General features: G+C 42.1%; 1 protein-coding gene across 2 annotated transcripts in view; it reads left to right on the top strand.

The window, feature by feature from the left end:
• LOC117512236 (TRAF3-interacting JNK-activating modulator) overlaps positions 1-21,367 on the top strand; it is a 33,349-nt gene extending 11,982 nt beyond the window's left edge. For both annotated transcript variants that reach the window (XM_034172231.1, XM_034172232.1), the window contains exons 8-14: positions 17,850-17,921; positions 18,043-18,183; positions 18,318-18,455; positions 18,544-18,679; positions 19,039-19,166; positions 20,515-20,631; positions 20,821-21,367. In XM_034172231.1, the coding sequence (XP_034028122.1) occupies positions 17,850-17,921; positions 18,043-18,183; positions 18,318-18,455; positions 18,544-18,679; positions 19,039-19,166; positions 20,515-20,631; positions 20,821-21,021 (933 nt within the window). In that variant the 3' untranslated portion in view covers positions 21,022-21,367. The remainder of the gene's footprint in view (positions 1-17,849; positions 17,922-18,042; positions 18,184-18,317; positions 18,456-18,543; positions 18,680-19,038; positions 19,167-20,514; positions 20,632-20,820) is intronic.
• The last annotated feature ends 3,005 nt before the right edge of the window (positions 21,368-24,372 follow it).

The raw sequence follows: 24,372 nt of genomic DNA, 5'->3' as shown, positions 1-24,372 counted from the left end.
TAACTATAAGCTTTAGCAAAAAGGAAAGTTTTAAGCCTAATCTTAAATCAATAAGCAGATAAATGTATTTTCTAAAAAATAAAAAAGCGCTGTGATGAATGACCAAACGGCATTTGGTACGGTGTATTTCTGCTAATACGTGACTGAAAGTGGCGTATGTGTCGTACTGTTGGACTGTCATATTTTTCCTGCGGCGCGCCTCTCACTGTCCAGTCAGACAGACGTGACATTCAGATCGCATGTCCACATGAACTGGTGGTCTGGTCCAGCTAGAACAGCCTCTCAATGTGCGCACTCTCCAGCCCATCGCAGAAATGATATATATTTTTATGTATTTCGATGTGAGGACAGCAATCACACACACACACACACACACACACACACACACACACACACACACACACACACACACACACACACACACACACACACGTGTGCGTGTCTGTCAAAACACGGTGCGTGTTCTGCAGCTCTGATGTCCAGGACCAGAGTTGTCAACAACTGCCATGCCCCTCTCCGTTCAGCCCACAGAGACCAATGTGTCACTCTGTGATCAGATGAGATGCACCTTGCCTGCAGGGGAGCACACGAACCACATGCATGCACGTGTTGGGGGGAGAGCAGGGGGGAGCATGTGACACACGAACACGTATTGTGGGGGGAGCCAACACTCTGACACGCCACATGTGTACTTGGCAACTCCACAGTCGTGGGGCACTTAGACAAATTTCACATCCAGCTCGACAGTGATCGTCTGCTGACCGTTATCATATTAATAGTGCGAATGGCCGCACATTTTCTTAGTGCCAAACAAGTGGTGTTAGATGTTCCTGTGTGTCACCTGGAACTTGGCCGACACCTGCCGCGAGAGGGTTCGATGGGCTCTCACAGCGCACACTCTGTCTTTCAGCCACTGGTGTGCGCAAATAATTGTAGCAACAGGTGTATGAGGCATTCGAGGCAGCTATGAATTTACATGTTTTGTATATGATTCCTGCTTCATGCACACTTCGACCAAATTCACACTATGTGTGGAGGGGCCCTTAGATATGTGGGAATGTGTCGGCTGTCTGTTTGGGTGGTTGTGACCCAGTTCCATGGTGTTCTGGATGTGGTGAAGCATCAGTGCATGCTCCCAGAAATAACTTGGAAAAATAAAAAAATCAAAGCAACAAAAAAGTCCAGCTGTGGTTGCCGCAATAATTCTGTAAACTTATAGAAATGTGTCTTGTCATTTTGGCTGCTCCCATCTCGGGACTGGGTCGCCACAGCAGATACAGCCAGATCCGCATTGGTAACTGGCACAAGTTTCATGCCGGATGCCCTTCCTGGCGCAACTCCATTTTCACCCGGAGAAACATACACACAGCCGCTGGTGTTCCGAAAAGGTCTCCCATCCAAGTACTAGCCAGGAATAATGCTGATTAGCTTCTGAGATCTGACGGGATCAGGATCACACAGAGCAGACTGGCTGCCTGTAAACTTATAGAAAAGCCTTTACAAAAAAATACTGTAAATTTTGCAGCATAAAACCATTACAATATATATATATATACACACACACACACACACAAGGAGAATGGGGTGGGGCTGCCTTGAACAAAGGAAATTTTATTTAGTAATGAAGCACACTGACTACAACCCCAATTCCAGTGAAGCTGGGATGTTGTGTGAAATGTAAATAAAAACAGAATACAATGATTTGCAAATCCTCTTCAACCTATATTCAATTGAATACACCACAAAGACAAGATACTTAATGTTCAAACTGATAGACTTTGTTGTTTTTGTGCAAATATTTGCTCATTTTGAAATGGATGCCTGCAACATGTTTCAAAAAAGTTGGTACAGTGGTATGTTTACCACTGTGTTACATCACCTTTCCTTCTAACAACACTCAATAAGCGTTTGGGAACTGAGGACATTAATTGTGAGTGTCATGATTGGGTATGAAAGGAGCATCCCTAAAAGTCTCAGCCGTTCACAAGCAAAGATGGGGTGAGGATCACCACTTTGTGAACAACTGCATGAAAAAATAGTCCAAAATTTTAAGAACAATGTTTCTTAATGTTCAATTGCAAGGAATGTAGGGATTCCATCATCTACAGTCCATAATATAATCAGAAGCTTCAGATAATCTGGAGAACTTTCTACATGTACGTGGCAAGGCTGAAAACCAACATTGAATGCCCGTGACCTTCAATCCCTCAGGCGGCACTGCATTAAAAACCGACATCATTGTGTCAAGGATCTTACCACGTGGGCTCAGGAATACTTCAGAAAACCATTGTCACTTAACACAGTTCGTCGCTATATCTACAAGTGCAAGTTAAAACTCCACCATGCAAAGTGAAAGCCAGACATCAACAACATCCAGAAACACCGCCACCTTCTCTGGGCGCGAGCTCATTTGAAATGGACAGACGCAAAGTGGAAAAGTGTGCTGTGGTCTGATGAGTCCACATTTCAAATTTTTTTTTGAAATCATGGATCTTTTGTCCTCCAGACAAAAGAGGAAAAAGACCATCCAGATTGTTACCAGCGCTAAATTCAAAAGCCAGCATCTGTGATGGTATGGGGGTGTGTTAGTGCCCATGGCATGGGCAACTTACACATCTGTGATGGCACCATCAATGCTGAAAGGTACATCCAGGTTTTGGAGCAACACATGCTGCCATCCAAGCAACTTCTTTTTCAGGGACATCCCTGCTTATCTCAGCAAGACAATGCCACGCCACATTCTGCACGTGTTACAACAGTGTGGCTTCGTAGTAAAAGAGTGCTGGTTCTAGACTGGCCTGCCTGCAGTCCAGACCTGTCGCCCATTGAAAATGTGTGGTGCATTATGAAGCGCAAAATACGACAATGGAGACCCCGGACTGTTGAACAACTGAAGTCGTACATCAAGCAAGAATGGGAAAGAATTCCACCTACAAAGCTTCAACAATTAGTGTCCTCAGTTCACAAACACTTATTGAGTGTTGTTAGAAAGAAAGGTGATGTAACACAGTGGTAAACATACCACTGTCCCAGCTTTTTTGAAACATGTTGCAGGCATCCATTTCAAAATGAGGAAATATTTGCACAAAAACAATAAAGTTTATCAGTTTGAACATTAAATATCTTGTCTTTGTAAAAAGTAAGTCCCTTCGGCTGCTCCCTTGTTTGCACTCGGGGTCGCCACAGCAAATCCAAGTTGGATCTGCATGTTGAATTGGCACAGGTTTTACGCCAGATGCCCTTCCTGACGCAACTCCACATTACATGGAGAAATGTGGCAGGGGTGGGATTTGAACCCGGAGCCTTCTGAACTGAAACCAAGCGCATTAACCACTTGGTCACCACCCCTGCTAATATCTTGTCTTTGTGGTGTATTCAATTAAATATAAGTTGAACAGGATTTGCAAATCAATGCATTGTTTTTATTCACATTTTACACAATGTCCCAACTTCATTGGAATTGGGGTTGTACATAATGACACCTGGATGATGAACGGACCAGTCAATGTGTTACAGTTGAGTTCTGATTTGACCCTAAATGCAGAGAACAGGCAGGATCATTTCAAACAGTGTTGAAGTTCATATACATGTGATCAATGTTCAAAGCACAAATTTCTAAAAATCCTCTGGCTAAACTCAGGAAAAGCAGACAGCGGGAGGTGATGGACTAGTGGTTAAAACGTTGGGCTTGAGACCACAGGATCCTCAGTTCAAATCCCAGCTACTAAGTGCCCACGAAGTGCCTTGGGTAAGGTCCTTAATCCCCCAGTTGCTCCAGGTGTGTAGTGAGCGCCTTGCATGGCAGCACCCTCAACTTGGGGGTGAATTATTGTAAAGTGCTTTGAATTATCAGATGGAAAAGTGCAATATAAGTGTAGTGGTGTATAAGTGTGGTGTATTCAATTGAATATAAGTTGAAGAGGATTTGCAAATCATTGTATTCTGTTTTTATTTACATTTTATACAATGTCGCGGCTTCATTGGAATTGGGGTTGTACTTGCACCACCATTCTGTCAAATACTGTGAATAGTCTAAATTGTAATGAAGTGCGGAATCTGTTTTACTAAATTATTTTTAGCCAACACAATTCTACACAGATTTTTTTTTTTTTTTTTCCCAGAACACCGCAGTGGCTGAGAGAGCTCATCACACTGGAACTTGGGAAAACACATGCAAATAAAGAAATCATCTTCATAACTTTAACAACACATGAGCTGCAAATTCCCACAGCACAATCAAATAAGAACAATGCAAATAAATAAATTCTTTGCTATCTGGTCTTATGAAGATAAGACCAGATAGCAAAGGAAATGTTTTCAAGGGACACAAAATAGTGATGAACCCAGAGGCCCTGTGACTTTTGAATTCACTGTAGTCGGCTGCACTCGTGATGGTGGAAAAAGGAGCTAAATGTAATTGTCTTTGCTTCTTTGGCATTGTGATTGCATGATTAACCAAGCGTACTACTTATTATTAGCCTGCCAATGCAAATAACCTGAGATGTACACACAATTCACTGTGAAACATAATGCTAACATTTTTCAATTGTGACGTTATTGTCACTGATTTAAGGAGAAAAATAAATGAACTGTGTAATTAATGGTTAAACAAGTTAAGACATACTGTATTTTGATATCGTAAGAACTATTTTTGCATTAATACCTCAGATTATTTGAACTGGCAGGCAAAAAATTTCCAAAAACTTATTTTACAGCTATTGGGTACCGTCGACCCGTTTCAGGGTGGTTGCTAAAGGGGTTAAATTAAAGAGCAGCCCTCGTACGTCCCCATCAGAAACATGGCACTTTCTCTGAGATTTTGGGCAAATTACATCGCAAACAAAGTGAAAATGCAAAGAAAAAGCCAAGATGCAGTGGAAAGTGGACATGTGTTGCAGATTCTTTATGACCCAGAGCTCAAACATGTCGAGGAGATTGTGCAGGTGAGAGACCACAGCTACTCTGTCAAAGTGTGTAGGCATAACACTTACTGACACGACCTCTCCCATTTGCCTTGTCTTCCCTTCTTCACTGGAAACAAAAAAAAAAAAAACACTTTTCACAACTGGTTCGATAATTGCAGCTGAAAACAAAACAGTACACCATTTTTCTGTTAGAAGCGATGCTGTTTGGTCAAATCCTGCAATATCATGCAGAGTTTCAAATGAGACTGCAGTTCCCCATTATGTTCTGAAACTCAAATAACAGTTACAAGTCCGCACTACCCCGTAGAAAGGGTTTTTTATGTAGCTGAAGCAGGTACCCCCCTCCCCATGGGGAGATTTGAGTTACTCTTCAAATAGGACCATTTGAAATGGTAATTTGAAAATAAGCTTTGTGAAAGCACATGTATCAGATATCGCAAAAAAAGTGTTTACACTTGCTTAAGATTAGGGATGGTATCGAGAACCAGTTCCTTTCGGATATCGTTAAGAAATGATTTGATCCACCAACATCAATAACCTTTTTACTTAACGATTCCCTTATCGGTCCTTCAGAGTGGCCGTTGTTTTTTGGGGTGTTTGTCAGGAAAATTTTAATTTCTCTACATTGATTACAGACCCTGCAGAGGGTCTGTAATCAACTTTTCTGCAGCACGGCTTTGCTTTGATCCTTGAACCAATCGAAGCAGTGCTTCGATCATTGCTTCACTGATTGATTTTTTCTTTCGCTTATCTTAATTTTCCCCCGCTAAAACCCTAAAGAGCATATGGCTGTGAGTATTATTTACCTTTTTTTTATGTTAAACCGACCTGTTATGGTCTTCTAAAACAGTTGAGGGATGTATTTTATAACTTAAAAACGGGACTGATGCTAACACGTTAGCATGTCTATGGCGTTTTCAATGGTAAAATTAGCATTAAGCAGTTGCAGCTGTCAAGCGTTTGTTATCGTAAGAGTCAAATGTATTACAAATTGTAATATTTTTAAAATTTATTTTGTTTGTGTATTAATAATCTAATGATTAGTTATTATACAAGTTATTATTAGTTATTATTATTAGCATACAATTTTAGAGAAAGAGGCAAAAAGAACCTGAATAGAAACACAACAGAAAAAATATAAAACCAACTAACAATGAACATAAATAAATAAATAAATAAATAAATACATACATACATACAGAAATAAATGTTTCCTGTGAACACCTAGTGACTCTTACACCTCCATTTCATCCGTCTTATTTAAGTTTAATGACTATTTCGGTCAAACCATATTTTCAGTTTGTTAATTTCTTCAGTGATTTCCTCCAGAACTATCTGCCAAACTTGAAAATTGCTGCATCCGAGTAAGAGCAGAATACTACTGGAATGAATTTGAATAAAGAAAGTTGTTGTTTTTTTCTCACCTAAATGGATGCTGCACTCATGTCAGTTTATTGTCTAGAATAGTCCCAGATTGCATTTCAGCGCTTCTAGAATTCAAACATGTTTGTGCAGGTGGTGTTGGGGGGTAATTTTGGGTTTCAGCTTCTTTTTCCACCACTTTCATGTTGTGTGGGCCGCCAGAAGAGGAGGTACTGCTGGCCCACCACCAGAGGGCGCCCTGCCTGAAGTGCGGGCTTCAGGCACGAGAGGGCGCTGCCGCCACGGACACAGCCGGGGGTGACAGCTGTCACTCATTATCTCTTGACAGCTGTCACCCATCCATGCTTCATCAACTCACTCCATAAAACCCGGACGTCATCTCCACCTCATTGCCGAGATATCGTCGAACCATTAAGGTAACGTTCTCAGCCTTGATCTTTGTCATATTAACTTTGTTTAGTGAACTCGTTGTTGCAGCTGTTTTCCTGCGGAGTATTATCTGGAGATTGGCGTGACCGGCGACAGCTTCGCTTTACTACCCCACCAGATAAGTGCTGAGACAGGAGCTGCACGAGTGTGTGTTAGAGGTGGAGGTGGACTCTCCATCATTGTTGTTATTGGGTGTGCACACACCCATATCTTATTGTCTCTGCTCCTTGCCAGCAGTACCAGATCCGACCTTCGAAGACGGTGGCCACCTGGGGACTCGGGACTTGGCGGCTCCAGTATTCTCCGGGTTCGGTGGCGGAGGAAATCGTGTGGTTCCGGTTCATTTCAGGACAGACGTCTTCTATCCTCGAGCCTGCCCACACGTCACCCTTGTAATTGACTGTTTGCAAATTTTCACATTCCTCTGTGTTGTGGTTGTGCTCATTCACAACAGTAAAGTGTTCATTTACGCCCCCTGTTGTGGGTCCGTGTCACTACACTTTCCCAACATTTCATCCCTGAACATGTCAATCGTGAGTCACTTTTGTGCGGATTAAAGTTACTAACTGGGACTCCTGTCTTGATGCGAGAAAGAAACGAGAATCGTCCTCCACTCTGTTCACACAGCTCCAAACGCTGCGTGGCTCTCTGCCGAGTCAAGTTAGAATGATAGAGTCGAGTGAGAATTAATAACTTCAAAGCGAAACACCATTTTGTTTATTTTTATTTATGTCCAGAGATCAAGGATACAGTGACCGATTTCATATTTATTTACTTTAAGACTCAATGAAATACATAGAAAACCTGTAAAGTCTACTTTTAGTACAAAATTCACAAGAGGTATCGATAAGGTATCGGATCGATAAGCAGAATTGATAATGGCATCAATATCGATAAAATCTTATCAATACCAATCCCTACTTAAGATAGTTTTTCAGGCAGTCTGTCAGAACCCATATTTTACAAAACTGCAATGGAAGCACGTTTACACAATTATGGGTTGGCGAGGTTAGACCTTACCCATGAGAAGTGCCTTGGGGTGACTCTGTTGTGATTTGGCACTATACTTGGCCTCCATGGACTTCTCATCTTCTTTATATTATTATTTTGTTTGATTTCCTGTTTTCTGTTTCTTCAGCTTTGTAAAACTTTGCAAAACCTTGTAACTGTTAGAATGGCCTAAGCAGAGGGTCACCCCTTTGAGTGTGGTCTGCTTGAGGTTTCTTCCTCAAATCATCAGAGGGAGTTTTTCCCTTACCACTGTCTCCTGTGTGCTTGGTCTAGGGGTTGGTAAGGTTCACTTACTTGTGTGAAGTGCCTTGAGGCAGCTTTTGTTGTGATTTGGCGCTATATAAATGAAAATAAATGAAATGAAGTAATAAATAAATTGAATTGATAGGTCACATGATATACAGAAAGAGTCACGTTCTAAAATATCTGTCACAGAATGAGACAGAGAGCTTTATAAACCTTATAAGACACAAACATTACGGCCATAATGGATTTGACAAAACGAAATGCCAGTATTTAGCAGGACTTGAGCACTATGATGATTTAAATGACAGTTATTGTGAGAGGCTGGATGGAATGCCACTTACTGCAGAACATCACTGAATAGAAAGGCTGTCATTGTGTGTTTTGCCAACACTGTGAAAGTATCACTTAAATTTTGAAGTTACATGTAGCTTGAATTTGAAGTTCCATGAAGCTTGAAAAGAATTTCTCAGTTTCTTTCATTTTCAAAGTGTAGGTCTGGTGACGACCAAGGCCACCGCTGCTTCTTTCACAAGTTGCAAAATCTTTTTTAAAAACATCTTAATATATTAACTATTTAGTGGTAGTGGTAAATTGGTTCTGACATTCACCTCACATTGTTAAATGTGACATTCTGGCTGTTTTTTTTTTTTTCTTTCTTTTTTCTTTTCTCAGGAAGGCTCACACAACCTGTGGTTTGTAGCTTCCTGCTTCAGCTGCCAATGCACAGGATGAGCGCAAACTTTCATATGTCAACAGGAAGGGCACATCAGTCTGTATGTTACTGGTGCAGTGATGCATCTTCATTCATTTCTCTTCGGTCTCGATTGGCTGCACTCCTGTTAGTGAATGAAGGAGAAATGTTGATGTTCCCCTTTTTTTCAGTTTGGCTTTGAACATCTGGAGATGTTCAATTTTTTATGCTACTTGCTTTTCATCTCTGAGTACTGTCTCTAAATTCACTTATGGTCATATTTTGTGCTTGATACAGTGCATCTGGAAAGTATTCACAGCACTTCACTCTTTCCATATTTTGTTATGTTACAGACATATTCCAAAATGGAGCAAATTAATTTTTTCCTCTTGAAATTCTACTCACAACACCCCATAATGACAACATGAAAAAGGTTTTTGTGAAATTTTTGCAAATTCATAACAAACAAAAAAAAAGAAATCGCATGTACATAAGTATTCAAACCCTTTGCTCAGTACTCTGTTGATGCACATTTGGCAGCAATTACAGCCAAAAGTCTTCATGAATATGATGCCACAAGCACAAGTTTGCTGCACCCATCTTTAGGCAATTTTTTGTTACATTGTCATTATGGGGTATTGTGTGTAGAATATTGAAGGAAAAATTATTTAATCTATTTTGTAATGAGGCTGCAACATAAAATGTGGAAAAACTGGATATCAAAGCCAACAACTTGCACAAACTTTGGTCTGGAAGAAATTGTCAGAGTTGAACTCAGATGACTGTGGCATTCTGTAGAGAAGTTGTCAAATAAATCTCCTGTTCCTACATACACAATATCATCTGTAACTGCCCATTATCTTCCCATACTACCAATACTAGATATACAAGGTCTGTCAATAAAGTAACGGTCCTTTTTATTTTTTTCAAAAACTATATGGATTTCATTCATATGTTTTTACGTCAGACATGCTTGAACCCTCTTGCGCATGTGTGAGTTTTTCCACGCCTGTCGGTTACATCATTCGCCTGTGAGCACGCCTTGGGAAGGAGTGGTCCCGCCCCCTCATCGGATTTTCATTGTCCGGAAATGGCGGAATGAAAAGGATTTTTTTTCCATCAGAATTTTTTCAGAAGCTGTTAGAGACTGGCACCTGGAAACCATTCGAAAAATTTATCTGGCTTTCGGTGAAAATTTTACAGGCTTCACACAGAATAAGGTCTGTTACTACAGCTTTAAGGACCCCTTTAAGGACGCTCGGTGCTCCACGCTCCGAGCTGCGACGACGCGGCACAAGCCACCGGACCATTTCTAAACGGATGGCTCTGTGGATACGAGACCGTCGTGTGCTCTTTCTCTGGTTATCACAAGAGCTGGACATCAGCCATTTTCTGGCAGATTTCACTTTTAACAAGAGATTCGCGCGTCACGACCGATTCGCTTTGGAAGCGAGACAAAGGAACACCTCCGTTTCGGCGTGTCATGGGACAAGTTGGGAAATGCCTATCTCGGCTTTCAATGCTTACCAGTTCAGTAAGTATCAGAGAAATTGTGGAGAGCTGGACATGTCCAAACTTGTCCTCTGACACGCCGAAACGGAGGTGTTCCTTTGTCTCGCTTCCAAAGCGAATCGGTCTTTACGCGCGAAGCCTCCGCACGACTTTCCATGACAAAATCTCTTGTTAAAAGTGAAATCTACCGGAAAATGGCTGATGTCCAGCTCTTGTGATAACCAGAGAAAGAGCACACGATGGTCTCGTATCCACAGAGCCATCAGCTCAGAAACGGTCCGGTGGCTTGTGCCGCGTCGTCGCAGCTCGGAGCGCGGCACGCCGAGCGTCCTTAAAGGGGTCCTTAAAGCTGTACTAACAGTCCTTATTCTCTGTGAAGCCCGTAAAATTTTCACCGAAAGCCAGATAAATTTTTCGAATGGTTTCCAGGTGCCAGTCTCTAACAGCTTCTAAAAAAATTCTGATGGAAAAAAGTCCTTTTCATTCCGCCATTTCCAGACAATGAAAATCCGACGAGGGGGCAGAACCACTCCTTCCCAAGGCGTGCTCACAGGCGAATGACGTCACCGACAGGCGTGGAAAAACTCACGCATGCGCACGAGGGTTCAAGCATGTCTGACGTAAAAACATATGAATGAAATCCATATAGTTTTTTGAAAAAATAAAAAGGACCGTTACTTTATTGACAGACCTCGTACTACCCATTATCTACCCATACTACATCAAAAATATAATAGTGAATCTTGACCATGTTCTCCATAAGATTCAACTCACAACACAACACCATGACCTTATTATGATGTAGAAGATGAGTCACCCCAGTTAATCCAAGAACCATCTTGATTGAGCACAATACCATCAAGAATCTTGTAAGACTGCATGAAATGTAGCTACGAGGGAACAAGAATGTCCACGATGCCACACAATTTGAGATAAAAGTAGCATGGCAGCTGGTCCTGAACCCTGGCTTGACACCAATATTCAAGAATGCATAGGATGGCCTTCAAGATGCCAGGCAGACAAAGAAAGAGTGCAGGAGCACAGAAAGAGGATATGTAAAACTTCCTTAATACAATTTGAAATGATTGCAGTAGCATCTTGTGTGATCACAACTTAAGTGTGTCCAAGACACAACAAGACTATACCCCCAGGACCTGCCAGATAGTCATGGTGGTGTTGTGGTCAGGGTTCAACGTATTGATTAGGGGTGCTCTTTTGCACACCTGATCGCTGAAATACACTGGAAACCTCACAGCTGTGTCATATCGGACATGTGAGTGTCACGCAGCAGTTTAGTGTGTGTGGTTTTCTTTTGTTTTGTTTCTAGCTGATATGGCCCTCCACCTGACAGCGCCGACCTGAATTCACACATCATGTTGAACGTTTTATAAACGCTTAAACATATAAATACATATAGACTCACTATCAACATTTTGTTTGGTTATTTTCATAATTCAGACACTCTGGGTCACAGAACTTCACGTGGATTAGAAACATTCAGAAAAATGAAGACCAAAAAGTCACCGGACAGCAGTCATGTGACTTTTTTCAGGCACTAAAATGGTTTGAAAAAAATTGTGTTTACATTTATCATGGCTTTGACGTTGTTTTCAGTCACTGAAAGTTCAGCAAAAGGCGTTAATGACTGAATGTTGTCAACATGATGAGAAGATGACTGTCCACAGATCTTTTTTTTTTTTTTTTTTTTTTTTGGCTATTTTAGTTGTGTGAAAAAAAAAGCTGCAGGTCTATTCTCTAGAAAGGTGCAGTGCATATGACGCATCACAAGTCTGTCATACTGAGGTCTGCAAGGTTTCATCTGTTAACACAGGCGGCTAAATGAAAATCAAAACACAATGCAGGTGTGACTCAAATGTGACACTTGCTCTGTGTTTCAGTCCTCAGTGGTTAAGAGTGGTCATTTGAGTGACTGGTGCATTTCTATTAATACTAACCAGTCTGACCATTCTGCTCTATCCCAGGGGTGAAAGTAAGATTAGATACTTGCAAGAAGTAATACTGACAGCAGAGACACTCGACAGGGGAAGACTATTCATTTGTGTATGTCGCAGACATGAACGAGGGAAGCTCTGCAGTGTCTCACCATGTCATTTAGGTCCTTCAAACTGTTTTTTGAACAAATGCTTCAGGGGAGCATTAGCATGGTTAAAACCTTTCAGCTTCTGGGGAGCAAGAGCACCCCCCAGACTCCCCCCCCCACCTTTTTAAACATTTTTCTTTTTTTGCCTTTCAGCTTCTGGGGGGGGGGGGGGGTAGCTCCACCCCCAGACCCCCCTAATTACAGCCCTCTTAACCCCCTGCCACAATAAGCATTTTAAAATGTAGATGTAAATTAATATTCAAAGTTTTCAGCTAGTTGACAGTTGGGCTGTACAATAGAGCCAAATTATTGTATCTCAATATTGTCATATCAATATAATATACGATATGACTAGGATTTGATTTCACACAAAGTGCAGCAACAGTGAAAATTAAACATTGTTAAACAACAACAGGAATAATACCACACTCATTTTGCACTCATCATAAGGTTAGGATACTGTGCCCTCCAAAAATATTGGAACACTTGGAATTTCACACATTTTAATTTGTTTATGCCATTTTAAATACAAGAAATACAAAAAATATAAAGAATAAAAATTTCTAAAATTATCTTTCTCAAACTCAAACTGAAAGCAAATCTCTAAAACTTGATAAAACCTATAAATAATAATCAGTTGTATTGCCAGTTTTCTTCAGACAAGTCAGGGGATGGAAACATGAACATTTCCAAGTCACTGAATATGTCTTGGACTTTATTTCTTCAATTATGAAGAAATACAAAACATCAAATCTAGGCTTTCATCTCAAATGTACTTTCTGGAAAATTGTAGCTGAACTATCGGGTCTTCTTTTGTAAGAAAATCCTCCTCTACACCACTTCATCAGGAAGCTGGATTTTGCATTATTAATTCATTTTTATCAAGTTGTAGAGATTTGCTCTCAGTTTGAGTTTAAGGAAGATAACTTTAGATTTATTTATCTAAATTTGTGTAACTGGTGTGTCACTCAGACAGCAAAATTAAGAGGTTATTTAATCAACAGCTGCCTGCTCATTTAAATATCACTGGAAAAACATGTACATATAAGGCAACCCAAATTAAAGGAGAAATGCTGCTTTTAACAACCTGGACCTCATTTCTGGTATAAAATACGGTCGTTTTTTTCAGCAGTATAACTTTGGTGTCATTATTAGTCCACGGTTCAAAGGACATGTTTAGTTCAAATCTGAGGCAAACATTTTTCTTCTTCTACTAAGGTGGATTAGAACTTTTTGTGGTACACAGCACCAACTACTGGACAAGAGGAACCTAGCAGTCAATATGATTCATTTTAAAATGCAGCTCTTTTCAACTAGACATGTGGTGCTGTGACATGTCAATCATCTGTGTCCAATCAGATTTCAGGGGAGTCCAGTGCAACCCTGGCTTCCGCTGTAGCTCCACCTATGCCAGGAAGTGTTTGACATTTGACATTTCCTGCTTCACTATGGACTCAAAATTTGGCACTTCCTGTTTCAGTGTGACCTTGCCACTGAGTTCCCACGAGATTCCACGGGCTCTCGTCTGTCAATCCAGGAAGTGTCGATCCAAGAAGTGTTTGACATTTGACATTTCCTGTTTCACTGTGGACTCAAAATTTGGCACTTCCTGTTTGGTACTCCCTGTACCATAGAGCGAGGTTCACAGTGCTTTGCTTGTATTATCAGCTTTAGGGAGCAGGCAGGATTACTTTGTCCAACACCTTCCAGCTGAGCTGCAATCATGAGCCAGGCGGACGTGTCAACATGTTCTACGCCGCAGAGTGTTTTCCAAGAAGCGGTAAAGAAAGGCAACACCAAGGAGCTGCACTCGTTGCTGCAGAACATGACAATTTTAACATTAACTCCTTCAGACCAGAAGGACAGATGGCGCTCCACCAGTCCATCTTTGACGGAAACCTGGAGCTGGTAAAACTGCTGCTGAAATTTGGTGCAGATATCCGATTGGCCAACAGGGAAGGGTGGACAACAGTCATTTATAGCTACACAATTGTGTCAAATTTTAGGAAAATTTAAATAAAAAACAACTATGCAAGCATCACCGCCACCAACCACTGCAAACAACCAAACACGGTGCTCTTTGTGCTCTCGAATCCAAAACGCGGCTCTGCTTTTATGCAGCGCTTCCCCGCAAAAATAATAAAAAAATAAAAATAAAACAAAAACAGCCACACCGGCCAGTTTGGTCAGCACCACAGTTTTCCCCGAAATGTGTGTTAACTCCGATCGTGCGCTCCACTCCAGTGGGAGCCGATCTGTGTGTATGTGTGTGTGTGTGTGTGTGTGTGTGTGTGTGTGTGTGTGTGTGTGTGTGTGTGTGTGTGTGTGTGTGTGTGTGCATCAGCATGTGCGTATTTGGAGTCCAGAATGCAGATGGCCCCCTTTTCACCCTCCACAGTCCCCTCTTCCTCAGCGGGGGTGCAGATTCAACCTGTCATCTTTTATTTTTTTGTCTTTTAAACTTGTTTTTTATGCCAAACACGGCACTTGATGCTGCAGGGGTGAACGCTGCTGTTCGAGGGCGTACCCCTGCGTGCTGGCTGTAGAGGACTGTATATCTCTTCCTGGTATGGCATACCGCTGTGTTCCAGGTTACTTTCACCTCTGCTCTATCCTCTGCCCCCAACAAGGCATTTTTGCTCAGAGGAGTTTCTTCTTTGGCCCATTCTTTGCACACCCACAGTGCTCCTCTTGACCATGTCTACATGCCAAATGCATTGCTTGTGTGCATCCCTTCACTGTGTCTTGGGTTCATCAAATAAAATGCCAAAAATATCTCAACCAGGAAAAATCAGAAAGGTTGTAGATTAGGTTTCTGTAGATGCCTGAGTTATATTAAATCAACAGATCAGAAAATGCGTTTTAGTTTCTAAACTTATATTTATGAACTTATTGCATCAATGCAGAAAAGTACATTGAGATTTTAGAGCAACATGCTGCCTTCAAGAAGACATTTTCTCCAGTGAAGTCTATGCATTTTTCTGCTCACTCACTAATCTTCAACTGCTTACTCCAATTAAGGGTCATGGAGGAGCTGGAATCTATCACAACCCTCAGAGGGCATGAGGTGGGGTACACCCTGGACAGGATGCCAGTCTGTCGCAGGGCCACATGTAGACAAACAAACATATTCACACCTACGGACAATTTAAAATTTCCAGTCCACCTAGCCTGCATGTCTTTGGGAGGAAGCTGGAGCACCTGGAGGGAACCCACACAAACATGGGGAGAACATGCAAACGCCACACAGAAAGGCCACAGGTGGGAATCGATCCCATGACTTTCTTGCTGTGAGGCAACATAACCACTAAGCCACCATACTGCCCCCCTTTTCAGGTAGACAATACAAAACCACATTCTGTACACATTACAAAGGCATGGCTGCAGAGGAAGAGGGTACGGATACTGAACTGGCTTGCCTGCAGTCCTAACGTGTCCCCAATAGAGAACGTGTGGAAAATTTTTAAATGAAAAATTAAACAATGACTATCGTGTACTGTTGCACACCTTACGACATGTTTGCAGGAAGAATGTGACCAAAAAAAAAATAACACCTGAGATGCTTCATTGCTTGATATCCTCAATGTCACTCACTGTCTTATCAAATATTGTGAGAAAGATTGGCAACATTACAAAGTGATAAATATGCTAGCGTTGGAATGTGTTGCAGGCCTTAAATACCTATTAACATTGCATATTAACAAATTAAATAAAGTCAATCAGACAAAGCATTAAATATCTTGCATTCACACGGTCTGCACTCACTTTCATCACTCACTCATCTTCAACCGCTTATCTTGGATCGGGTTGTGGGGCAACAGCTCTAGCAGGGGACCCCAGACTTCCCTTTCCCGGTGTCTGTCGAGATGAGGTGAGTCACGCTACTGCGCATGCGTGCGCATGCACACATCGCTCTACCCTGGACTTGAAGACGTCACCCATCAAGATGAGGTTCCTCATGCAACTGCACATGCGGAGATGATGTAACTCGCTCAACGTGTAACTGCACATGGGCATTTTGTTGTTGTTTTTTTTGTTTGTTTTTTCCATCAAAGTTTTTTTTTATTAAGTGTATTCAGGGTATTTATAGCCTAGTAAGTAAAACATTTTCTGTATTTTATGTTAGGAGCATAAATGTATGTATATGTATATTTTGCCTGTCGAAATAAGCTAACTCCAGGTTAAAAATACTTATCGTTTTATAGTGAGTAGATTTTATATATTACTACATTCGGATGAACAATTTATAAATTTACTTGCCCATCAAAATAACCAAACTTCATCAAAGTAATTTTTTCAGTGCACACATATGCAGTTACGCGAGGAACCTCATCTCGACGACGCACCTCCACTCGACAGACTTATCTGTCGAGCGGAGGTGCCATGCACCTCATCTCGACGGTGCACCTCATCTCGACAGAACACCGGGTCACATTGACGACCTCTGACTGGAGAATCCCGAGGCGTTCCCAGGCCAGTGTGCAGATATAATCTCTCCACCTAGTCCTGGGTCTTCCCCAGGGTCTCCTCCCAGATGGATGTACCTGGAACACCTCCCTAGTGAGGCGCCCAAGAAGCATCCTTACCAGATGCCCGAACCACCTCAGCTGGCTCCTTTCAACATGAAGGAGCAGTGGCTCTACTCCGAGCTCTTCACAGATGACCGAGCTTCTCACCCTATCTCTAAGGGAGACACCAGCCACCCTCCCAAGGAAGCCAATTTCGGCCGCTTGTACCCGCAATCTAGTTCTTTTGGTCATGACCCAACCCTCATGACCATAAGTGAGAGTAGGAACGAAGACCAGTAGATTGAGAGCTTTGCCTTTGAGCTCAGCTCCTTTTTCATCACAACAGTACAGTACAGCGAATGCAACACCACCCCTGCTGCACAGATTCTCCAGCCAATCTCACGCTCCATTGTCCCCTCACTCGTGAACAAGACCCCGAGTGCTTGGACTCCTTCACCTGGGGCAAGACCGTATTCCCTACCTGTAATAGGCAATCCATTAGTTTCCTGCTGAGAACCTTGGCCTCAGATTTCGAGGTGCTGATCCTCATCCCAGCCGCTTCATACTCAGCTGCGAACTGATCCACTGAGTGTTGGCGGTCACAGGCTGATGAAGCCAACAGAACCACATCATCTGCAAAAAGCAGTGATGAGACCCTGAGCCCACCAAATTGGAAACCCTCCCCCCCCCGATTACGCCTCGATATCTTGTCCATGAATATCACAAACAGGATTGGTGACAAGGTGTAGCCCTGGTGGAGTCAAAGTAAAAGTCAAAGTAAATGTAAGGATCACTGCCTTTTTTCTTTTCTTTTTTTTTCCATACCTTACAACTTTTTCTGATCAGAGGTCGTATGTTATTTACTAAGAGTGTTGCATACCTGCTGGTATTATAGTCCACCTTAAATGCCACAGAAGCTGGAACATCTCTTTGTGCACCAGTGTGCACAGAGTGGAGGCTGCCACAGATTTTTGTTTTGCATAAACCATTAATTCGCAGCCTGCAGACTGGCAAGTTAGTCATTTCCTTTGTAACCCACACAGGCTCGCTGCAGTGAAGATCTGCTGAGAAACAAGATCAATGCGCTGGAGGCGCAGCTGCAAGTGTGTCTACAGGTAGGAGCAGCTGCAGCCTGTTGACACTGTTAACAAAGAAGAAACAGAGAGCAACTTGTTTCATTCTGCAGAGTGCTCTGCATCGCACCTACTGAGCGTAAGCCACACTGTGCTCTTTTAGAAGTTTTCTAAAGATGGAGTGAAGAAACTGGCCGTGCAGATGGAGAAGCAGAAGCTGATGTATGAGGAGAAGGCCCTGGTTGCTCTGCAGAAGGCGACACAGGAGAAAATGGAGGCGCTCAGCAAGGCAGAGACGCTGCAGGTTAAACCTCAGAGCTTTTCATGCAAACAGAAACAACCATCATGTTGACTTATTTGTGCTTTCTGCTGCCACATAAGTAACCCTGCTGAATATGTTGCTCTTGAATCATCAAGACACTATTTGTTTGCCACCAGGAGGCTCTAATCTGTGCACAGGCAGAGACACTGAGGTGGCAGAGTCTGTATGAGGAGCAGAAGATGACCACTGGACAGCTCAAAAAGAATCAAAACATCAGCCTGGAGCAGTTGCAGCAGCTGCACAGCCAAATGGAGGTACTGTGACATATGACAGGCTGTGTGAGATGATGCTCCTATCATCTCACGTAAATGATCTTTTTTTTTAACCTATATTTGTTTACAGATGACACAAGCCAGAGGGGCAGAGCTGAGGGAGGCGCTTTCATCATTAAAACAAGAGAAGAAGGCACTACAATACACCATTTTCCTCCTCGAAGAGGATAATCAGATTTTAAGAGACCAAATCCAGAACTTTAGAGGTCAGAAACGTTGGTCAACTCAAGCATAAATCTGACACAGTACCACATACTCACAATGTCTAAAGCAGTGGTGTCCAAAGTATTCCAGAAAGGGCTGAGAGGGTGCAGGTTTTCTTTGCAGCCACTGACTCCAGCAGGTGATTTCACTGATTAACGTCACTTTGAGTAGATGGGATGAGTTCATCGGTGAAATCACCTGCTGAAGTCTGATCACCTGGCTGCAAAGAAAACCTGCACCCTTTTGGCCCTTTCTGAAATCCTTTGGACACCACTGGTCTAAAGTATTCAAAAAACAGCTTGGTGGAACATTTTGTATGTACCATATGTGTGCAGTATGTGAGTGAATATTTAATTGCTAGATGGCAGCAAAGAGAGTGAGGACTTTGTGGTGGAGGACACACAGACCCAACTCACCATGCAAAAAGACTCTCAGGTGGAAGAGCAGCTACGGAACACACAGGAGAAGCTGCAACTCAAAGAGAGAGAGGTGAAGGCGAGGTTTAAGCCCATTCCACATATGTACAGCCTTCATGTAGTCCAATTCACTTGTTATACTGAAAATAAAAAAAACGTGATTTTTAGCCATTTACACCACATAAAACAACAACAAACTGAGCGCTTTCTTTAAAAGAAAAGAAAACCCACTGATAAAATACAGCTGGGAACATAGACTGTGCTATTAACTAATGATTGATGCATATCAATGAAATAAGGAGCTCTAAATGCTGCTATTGACACAATTTTATCCGATCAGAAAAAAAAATCCCAGATCGCTTGCGGCACTGCTGTGACGTAGCATGAGCACAGAAAGCTGGCGAACACGCGCTGATGTAAAAGTCCTCTCTGTCGCTTTCTGTCTCTCTCTCTTCCTCGCTCTCTCTCTCTCCTCTCTCACTCCCTCTCTCTGTCTCTACCTCACTCGCCATTTTCCTGCTGAGCAAACACAAAGCCTTTCAACTGTAAAATAAACTGAATTTCTAAGTGTATCATCAGCGGCGCTCATGGGAGTAATTCTGGATTAATACTGAAGGAATTTGGTGGATGTTTTCTTTGGAACACTGAAGCGGCTGATTTTCAGTAGCAATTCAGTTCATTTTTCGGAAAATCCGTGCTCTGTGGCACAGACCATTTGAATCCGAGAGCCGGGTGGAAATTTGACAATACTGGTGGAATAAACTCATCTCTGGTGCGGTGCACAGAAGAAACAGCTCGCCTTTAGCGCAGAAACTTCCCACTCCCCCTCCTCTCCTCCTGTTCAGCAGTAAACAGCAGAGAGGAGGCAGCATGACAGAGGTTTCACAGACGTGGTTTCTCTCCAGCACCGGAAAATCCCACAGGTTGGATTGGGAAATTCTGAATTACATTGGGATCGGAACCCAGTACCGATCCGGGATGTTGTTTGCTGCTTATGTGCTTTGCTCCTTTTATACTGTGCCCATGTGACGTCACACATCGCTGTTATGGCAGACGGCATGGCTGCCCGCTGGTGGCTTTAGACCAACCATACAAAAATGCTCTTAACTTTAACATAAATGATTACACATGCCTACAACTTTTCATATGGGCTCTCAATATCATAATCTACCAACCCAATCATAAATTATCAGTGTTTTCTTTTCCTATAAAAAAAAACCTGTCTTGCATTATAAATGCACCGATAACATTACAGATGTGTCACATATATTTCCTTGAATGCATCTGACACTACATGCTGCCTTTTCTGGAAAATAATCCACAAAGATGCAGTTTTCTGGGCATTACTAGAAACTGCATTCTAAAAATTCCATGCATCGTCAGGGCCAAATATGATTAATGAACCTTTTGTGTGTACACAGTGTGAGGAGCTGCAGATGGAGCTGCATGCCATGGAGCAGGAGTGTCAGTCCACTCAGGTCCGTCTGTCGCAGTGCAGGGAAGAGCTCCGGCAACGCAGCCATCCCCGCAGCAAACCAGTGAGCAGAGTGCCTGTGTGTGTGTGTGTGTGTGAGAGAGAGAGAGACCTCAGTGTGCCAGAGTTCCTTAATTACCTTTTTTCTGATGTTTCCTGCACCAGTATTTGCTTGTTAAGTTGTAATATTTTGTGCAGCAGTCATAAATGAGGTTTTGATGTGCACTTAAACATTCCTTCTTCCTGTGTGCAGACGCTGTGTGGTTCCTGGTGGAGGGTGGTGGTGCTCTTCCTCCTTCTCATTGCTCTTGCAGGAGCTGCCATGCTGTGGTTGTGGCATCCCCCTTTCAGGGAGCAAGTTGAAGACCTGTATGCTGACATAGAGAAACGCGTCAAAGACTATCTCTTGACTATGGCGTGTCCTCAACACTCGGGATGTTTCAGACCAATATGATAACATTGCTGCTCAGGACAAATTACTTTTATTATTTTTTATTTAAACTTGTGCTATGTATTCCTAAATGACTTAACGTTCTCAACATTTGTGATTTGAGCTCAAACATTTTTATGGTAACAATGTGTCTGCCTACAGAGGCCACACTGTACTGTACATCTCTGCACCAAGTTCAAATACAAGTGCACATGTCCTGTGACAATATTTGCAGTTACTGGAAACAGTAAACTCTGTGGTGCAACAGCAACAGATCAATAATATTTTAGAAACTAGTCAATTATTCATTTCAATATAATATTTTGCTGAATATTTTGATGTAGAAATAAAGCGGACCTTGAAATGTGAACAGCATCTTACATCACCAGCCCCTTACATCCATTCACTTGAAACATCGTAGAAACCGCAACAATCCACCATTTAAAGAAGACTTCAAAAACTAAAATACAGAATAGAGGCTATACCAGAGACAGAGAGAGAGAGATTACTATATCGTAGGCAAAAAGCAGGACATCATCACCTACAGGGTGTCTGAATACTCGGTAGTCATTTAGTAGTAGTTTCCCCAAGAAAATTCAAAGAAGAATGTGGACATACACAAAAACGGTTGCAGCATCTAAGGGACTATGATGTTGTACAAACTTAGATCAGGAGCTGTTTAAAAAAAGTCTGAAACTGCAAAATAGAAATTTTCACAGCCTACGTGGTTTAGTCCGGAATCAGAGGGCCAAAAATGGACTTGGGCGGTAACCAGCTGGAATAGGTTGATTCTGATACAGAATTTCCTCATCTTTTCAGTAACGATATTTTTGTTGTTCTATCTGGAGGCTATCTTGGTGAAAAATCATGGCAACCAAAATGCTGAAATAAAAAAATTTGTGAAATATAGTAATACGTTTTCACCAAGTTCGTATCTCATGATCTCTTCAAAGTCAAGATTGCGGTTCATGCTGATAACTAGCAGATGAGACAGGATAGACAGATCAGATGTCAAAGGCAGTTTCTCTTGGCCAATCTTGACCTGGACACTCTTGTTCATAGATTTGAAAGTTTTCAATGACTATTTCTTCAGTTGTGCGTCTAATTTCTGTGTCTTGTCTATGAGCCCTCCCTGAAGAATTCCTTACTCCTTTCTTGTCCAATTTCATAAGCAGTGAGGATGTCATCTCTCACTGTGTTTGTTGCAATCACTCCAAATGAGATGCACCAGCTCATGAGTTCTGAAAACAGACTTCTCATCCCTTCAATTACAGCCATTGCTCTCTTCACCAACTCTTCATCATGCTTGATCCTGGTTGGTCCAGCCTCTTTGTGCTTCTGACACTCATTAGCTTCATCAATATCAGCCGCATGTTCCACAAATCTGGTCATGGCAGATGTATCTGCAGCTGTTAGGGCCCATGTGTGTCTGGCCTTTTCATTGGTTGAGAAACCAGTCATTCCACCACGTGTCTTTGAATCTTTCTTGAGAGTCTGCTCCAGAGTCTGGTCACAGGTAACATGAGAGGAGTTCTGACATGAGAGTTGGACTGAAAATTGACTATCCATCATTTATGCATAGAAGGCAGGGTGTGTTTCCAGAAGCCAAATCATGTCTGCCAAGTAAATGGATACATATCTGGTGTACCGTTGGTGATATGCATGAAACCAAATGATCATCTTCTTCAAGCATGCTGTGTGAAGTGGCCAATCTCCTAATCTGGAAGCCTTGATGAAATCAAACATCAGTGAGGTCATGTCAAGATATGAAATCCAGAAGAGGGCTGTTTCAGAATGAAGAGTGTGGTTACTTCTGTAAGCTTGATACAATTCGAAGTACCTCATGAAGTACTGGTCCTCTGAGATACTTCTAATCTAAGCAGATGTTAACTGATCTCTGTGGTGGATACAAGATGAGCCTCGAATTTGCAATCAAGTGTACATGAGAGGAGACGTCAACTTCCCTGTTTCCATGGTAATGTTTTGTAATTCAGTGGCATCCACATCACAATTTTGTTCTCATTTTTTGGGGGAAGGTTGCCATGATAAGCTGCCATTTGTATATTATGATAATATCCATGATTGGCAAAGTAACACAAGAGATGTCACCCACCTTCTTGATCGGAAACGTCAATTTTGTGACAATATGTTCCATATGCAAATGAAGTTCACCTCTGACCTCAACCCACATACTTCCATTGTGCCGGCCACACCGCTCAGGTCCATTTTTGGCCCTCTGACACCAGTCTAGTTATACGCACATGCATCATCTGTTAACACCCGAGCCAAAAGGAGAAGGAACGTGGCTGTGTAGTACATCTGAATTGTGTCCTTGTTATTGCTTTCTTATGACTTTTTATTTCTAGTATGTTACAGTAACAATTGGTCAGTACATACTGATGTACTGCAACCAAGCAAACGTTAAGGTAACACAAAAGTGTTCATGCTAACTATTGCTAGCGTCCAACATGAGCATGATAGTCAGAAGGCTTCTCACTAGAAGTAATGGCACAAAAGGAGACTTCAGTGCAAAGAACCACAACAAAGATTTAGAAAGGGTAAAATAAGTGTTTGGGATCACTGTCTTGCTGAATTGTCCACCCTCATTTCATTTTTATCATCCTAATAGATTTTTATGAAGAATGTCTCAGTACATTTTTCTATTCTTCCTTCCTACAATGATATGAAGTCTGCCAGTGCTGCATGCTGAAAAACAGCCCCACACCATGATGTTCCCACCTCCAAACGGGGAAGCGATGAATTATGCACAGGTGCACACACGGTCACCAGGAAACACAGAAGTAAATTATCAAACCACATGACAAAACAACAGACAAGAAAACAGAGAAGACAATCTCCACACAAACTAACAGCAGGCAAAGGGCACAAAAGTAAAAATTAATGAGAGAGAAAGCTAAGTAACAAACATGATAAACTAAATGGGCACTCGAGTGCAGAGGACAGGAACCACTGTGAGGGGAAACACAAAGATCTCAAGGACACAATAAAACACATAAAACAGCCAGAAGAGCACCAAGGACACATTTCCTCAGGACACTGATGTGGACATGGATCGTAACATATGGTCAAGATAGATGACATGGATCAAAAAATTAAGCAAAATGTTAGCTGCCAGCTCCCACAAGCAATCATCTGAAGCAAAACCTTCCCAATCAACCAGAAATGGATGTCCCCAGCCCTGATAATGTGTAGCGGCTTGTACTCTCTCTGCTTCTGCATTGGGACTTCTACCACTAGCTCCCCTCTGGATGCAAACTCACAAACTCCTGCATGAGATGCAGACGCTCTCACCAGAAGGCCAAAAACCCAGGTTCTGGCCCTGTGACTAGAGTCTTTTCAGCTGTTAGAGAGTGA

The sequence above is a fragment of the Thalassophryne amazonica genome, chromosome 6, assembly GCF_902500255.1.
Source record: "Thalassophryne amazonica chromosome 6, fThaAma1.1, whole genome shotgun sequence".
In the NCBI taxonomy this organism is placed as follows: Eukaryota; Metazoa; Chordata; class Actinopteri; order Batrachoidiformes; family Batrachoididae; genus Thalassophryne; species Thalassophryne amazonica.
Note: the sequence above shows the minus strand (reverse complement) of the source record. Positions and strands in the feature narration are given on the sequence as shown.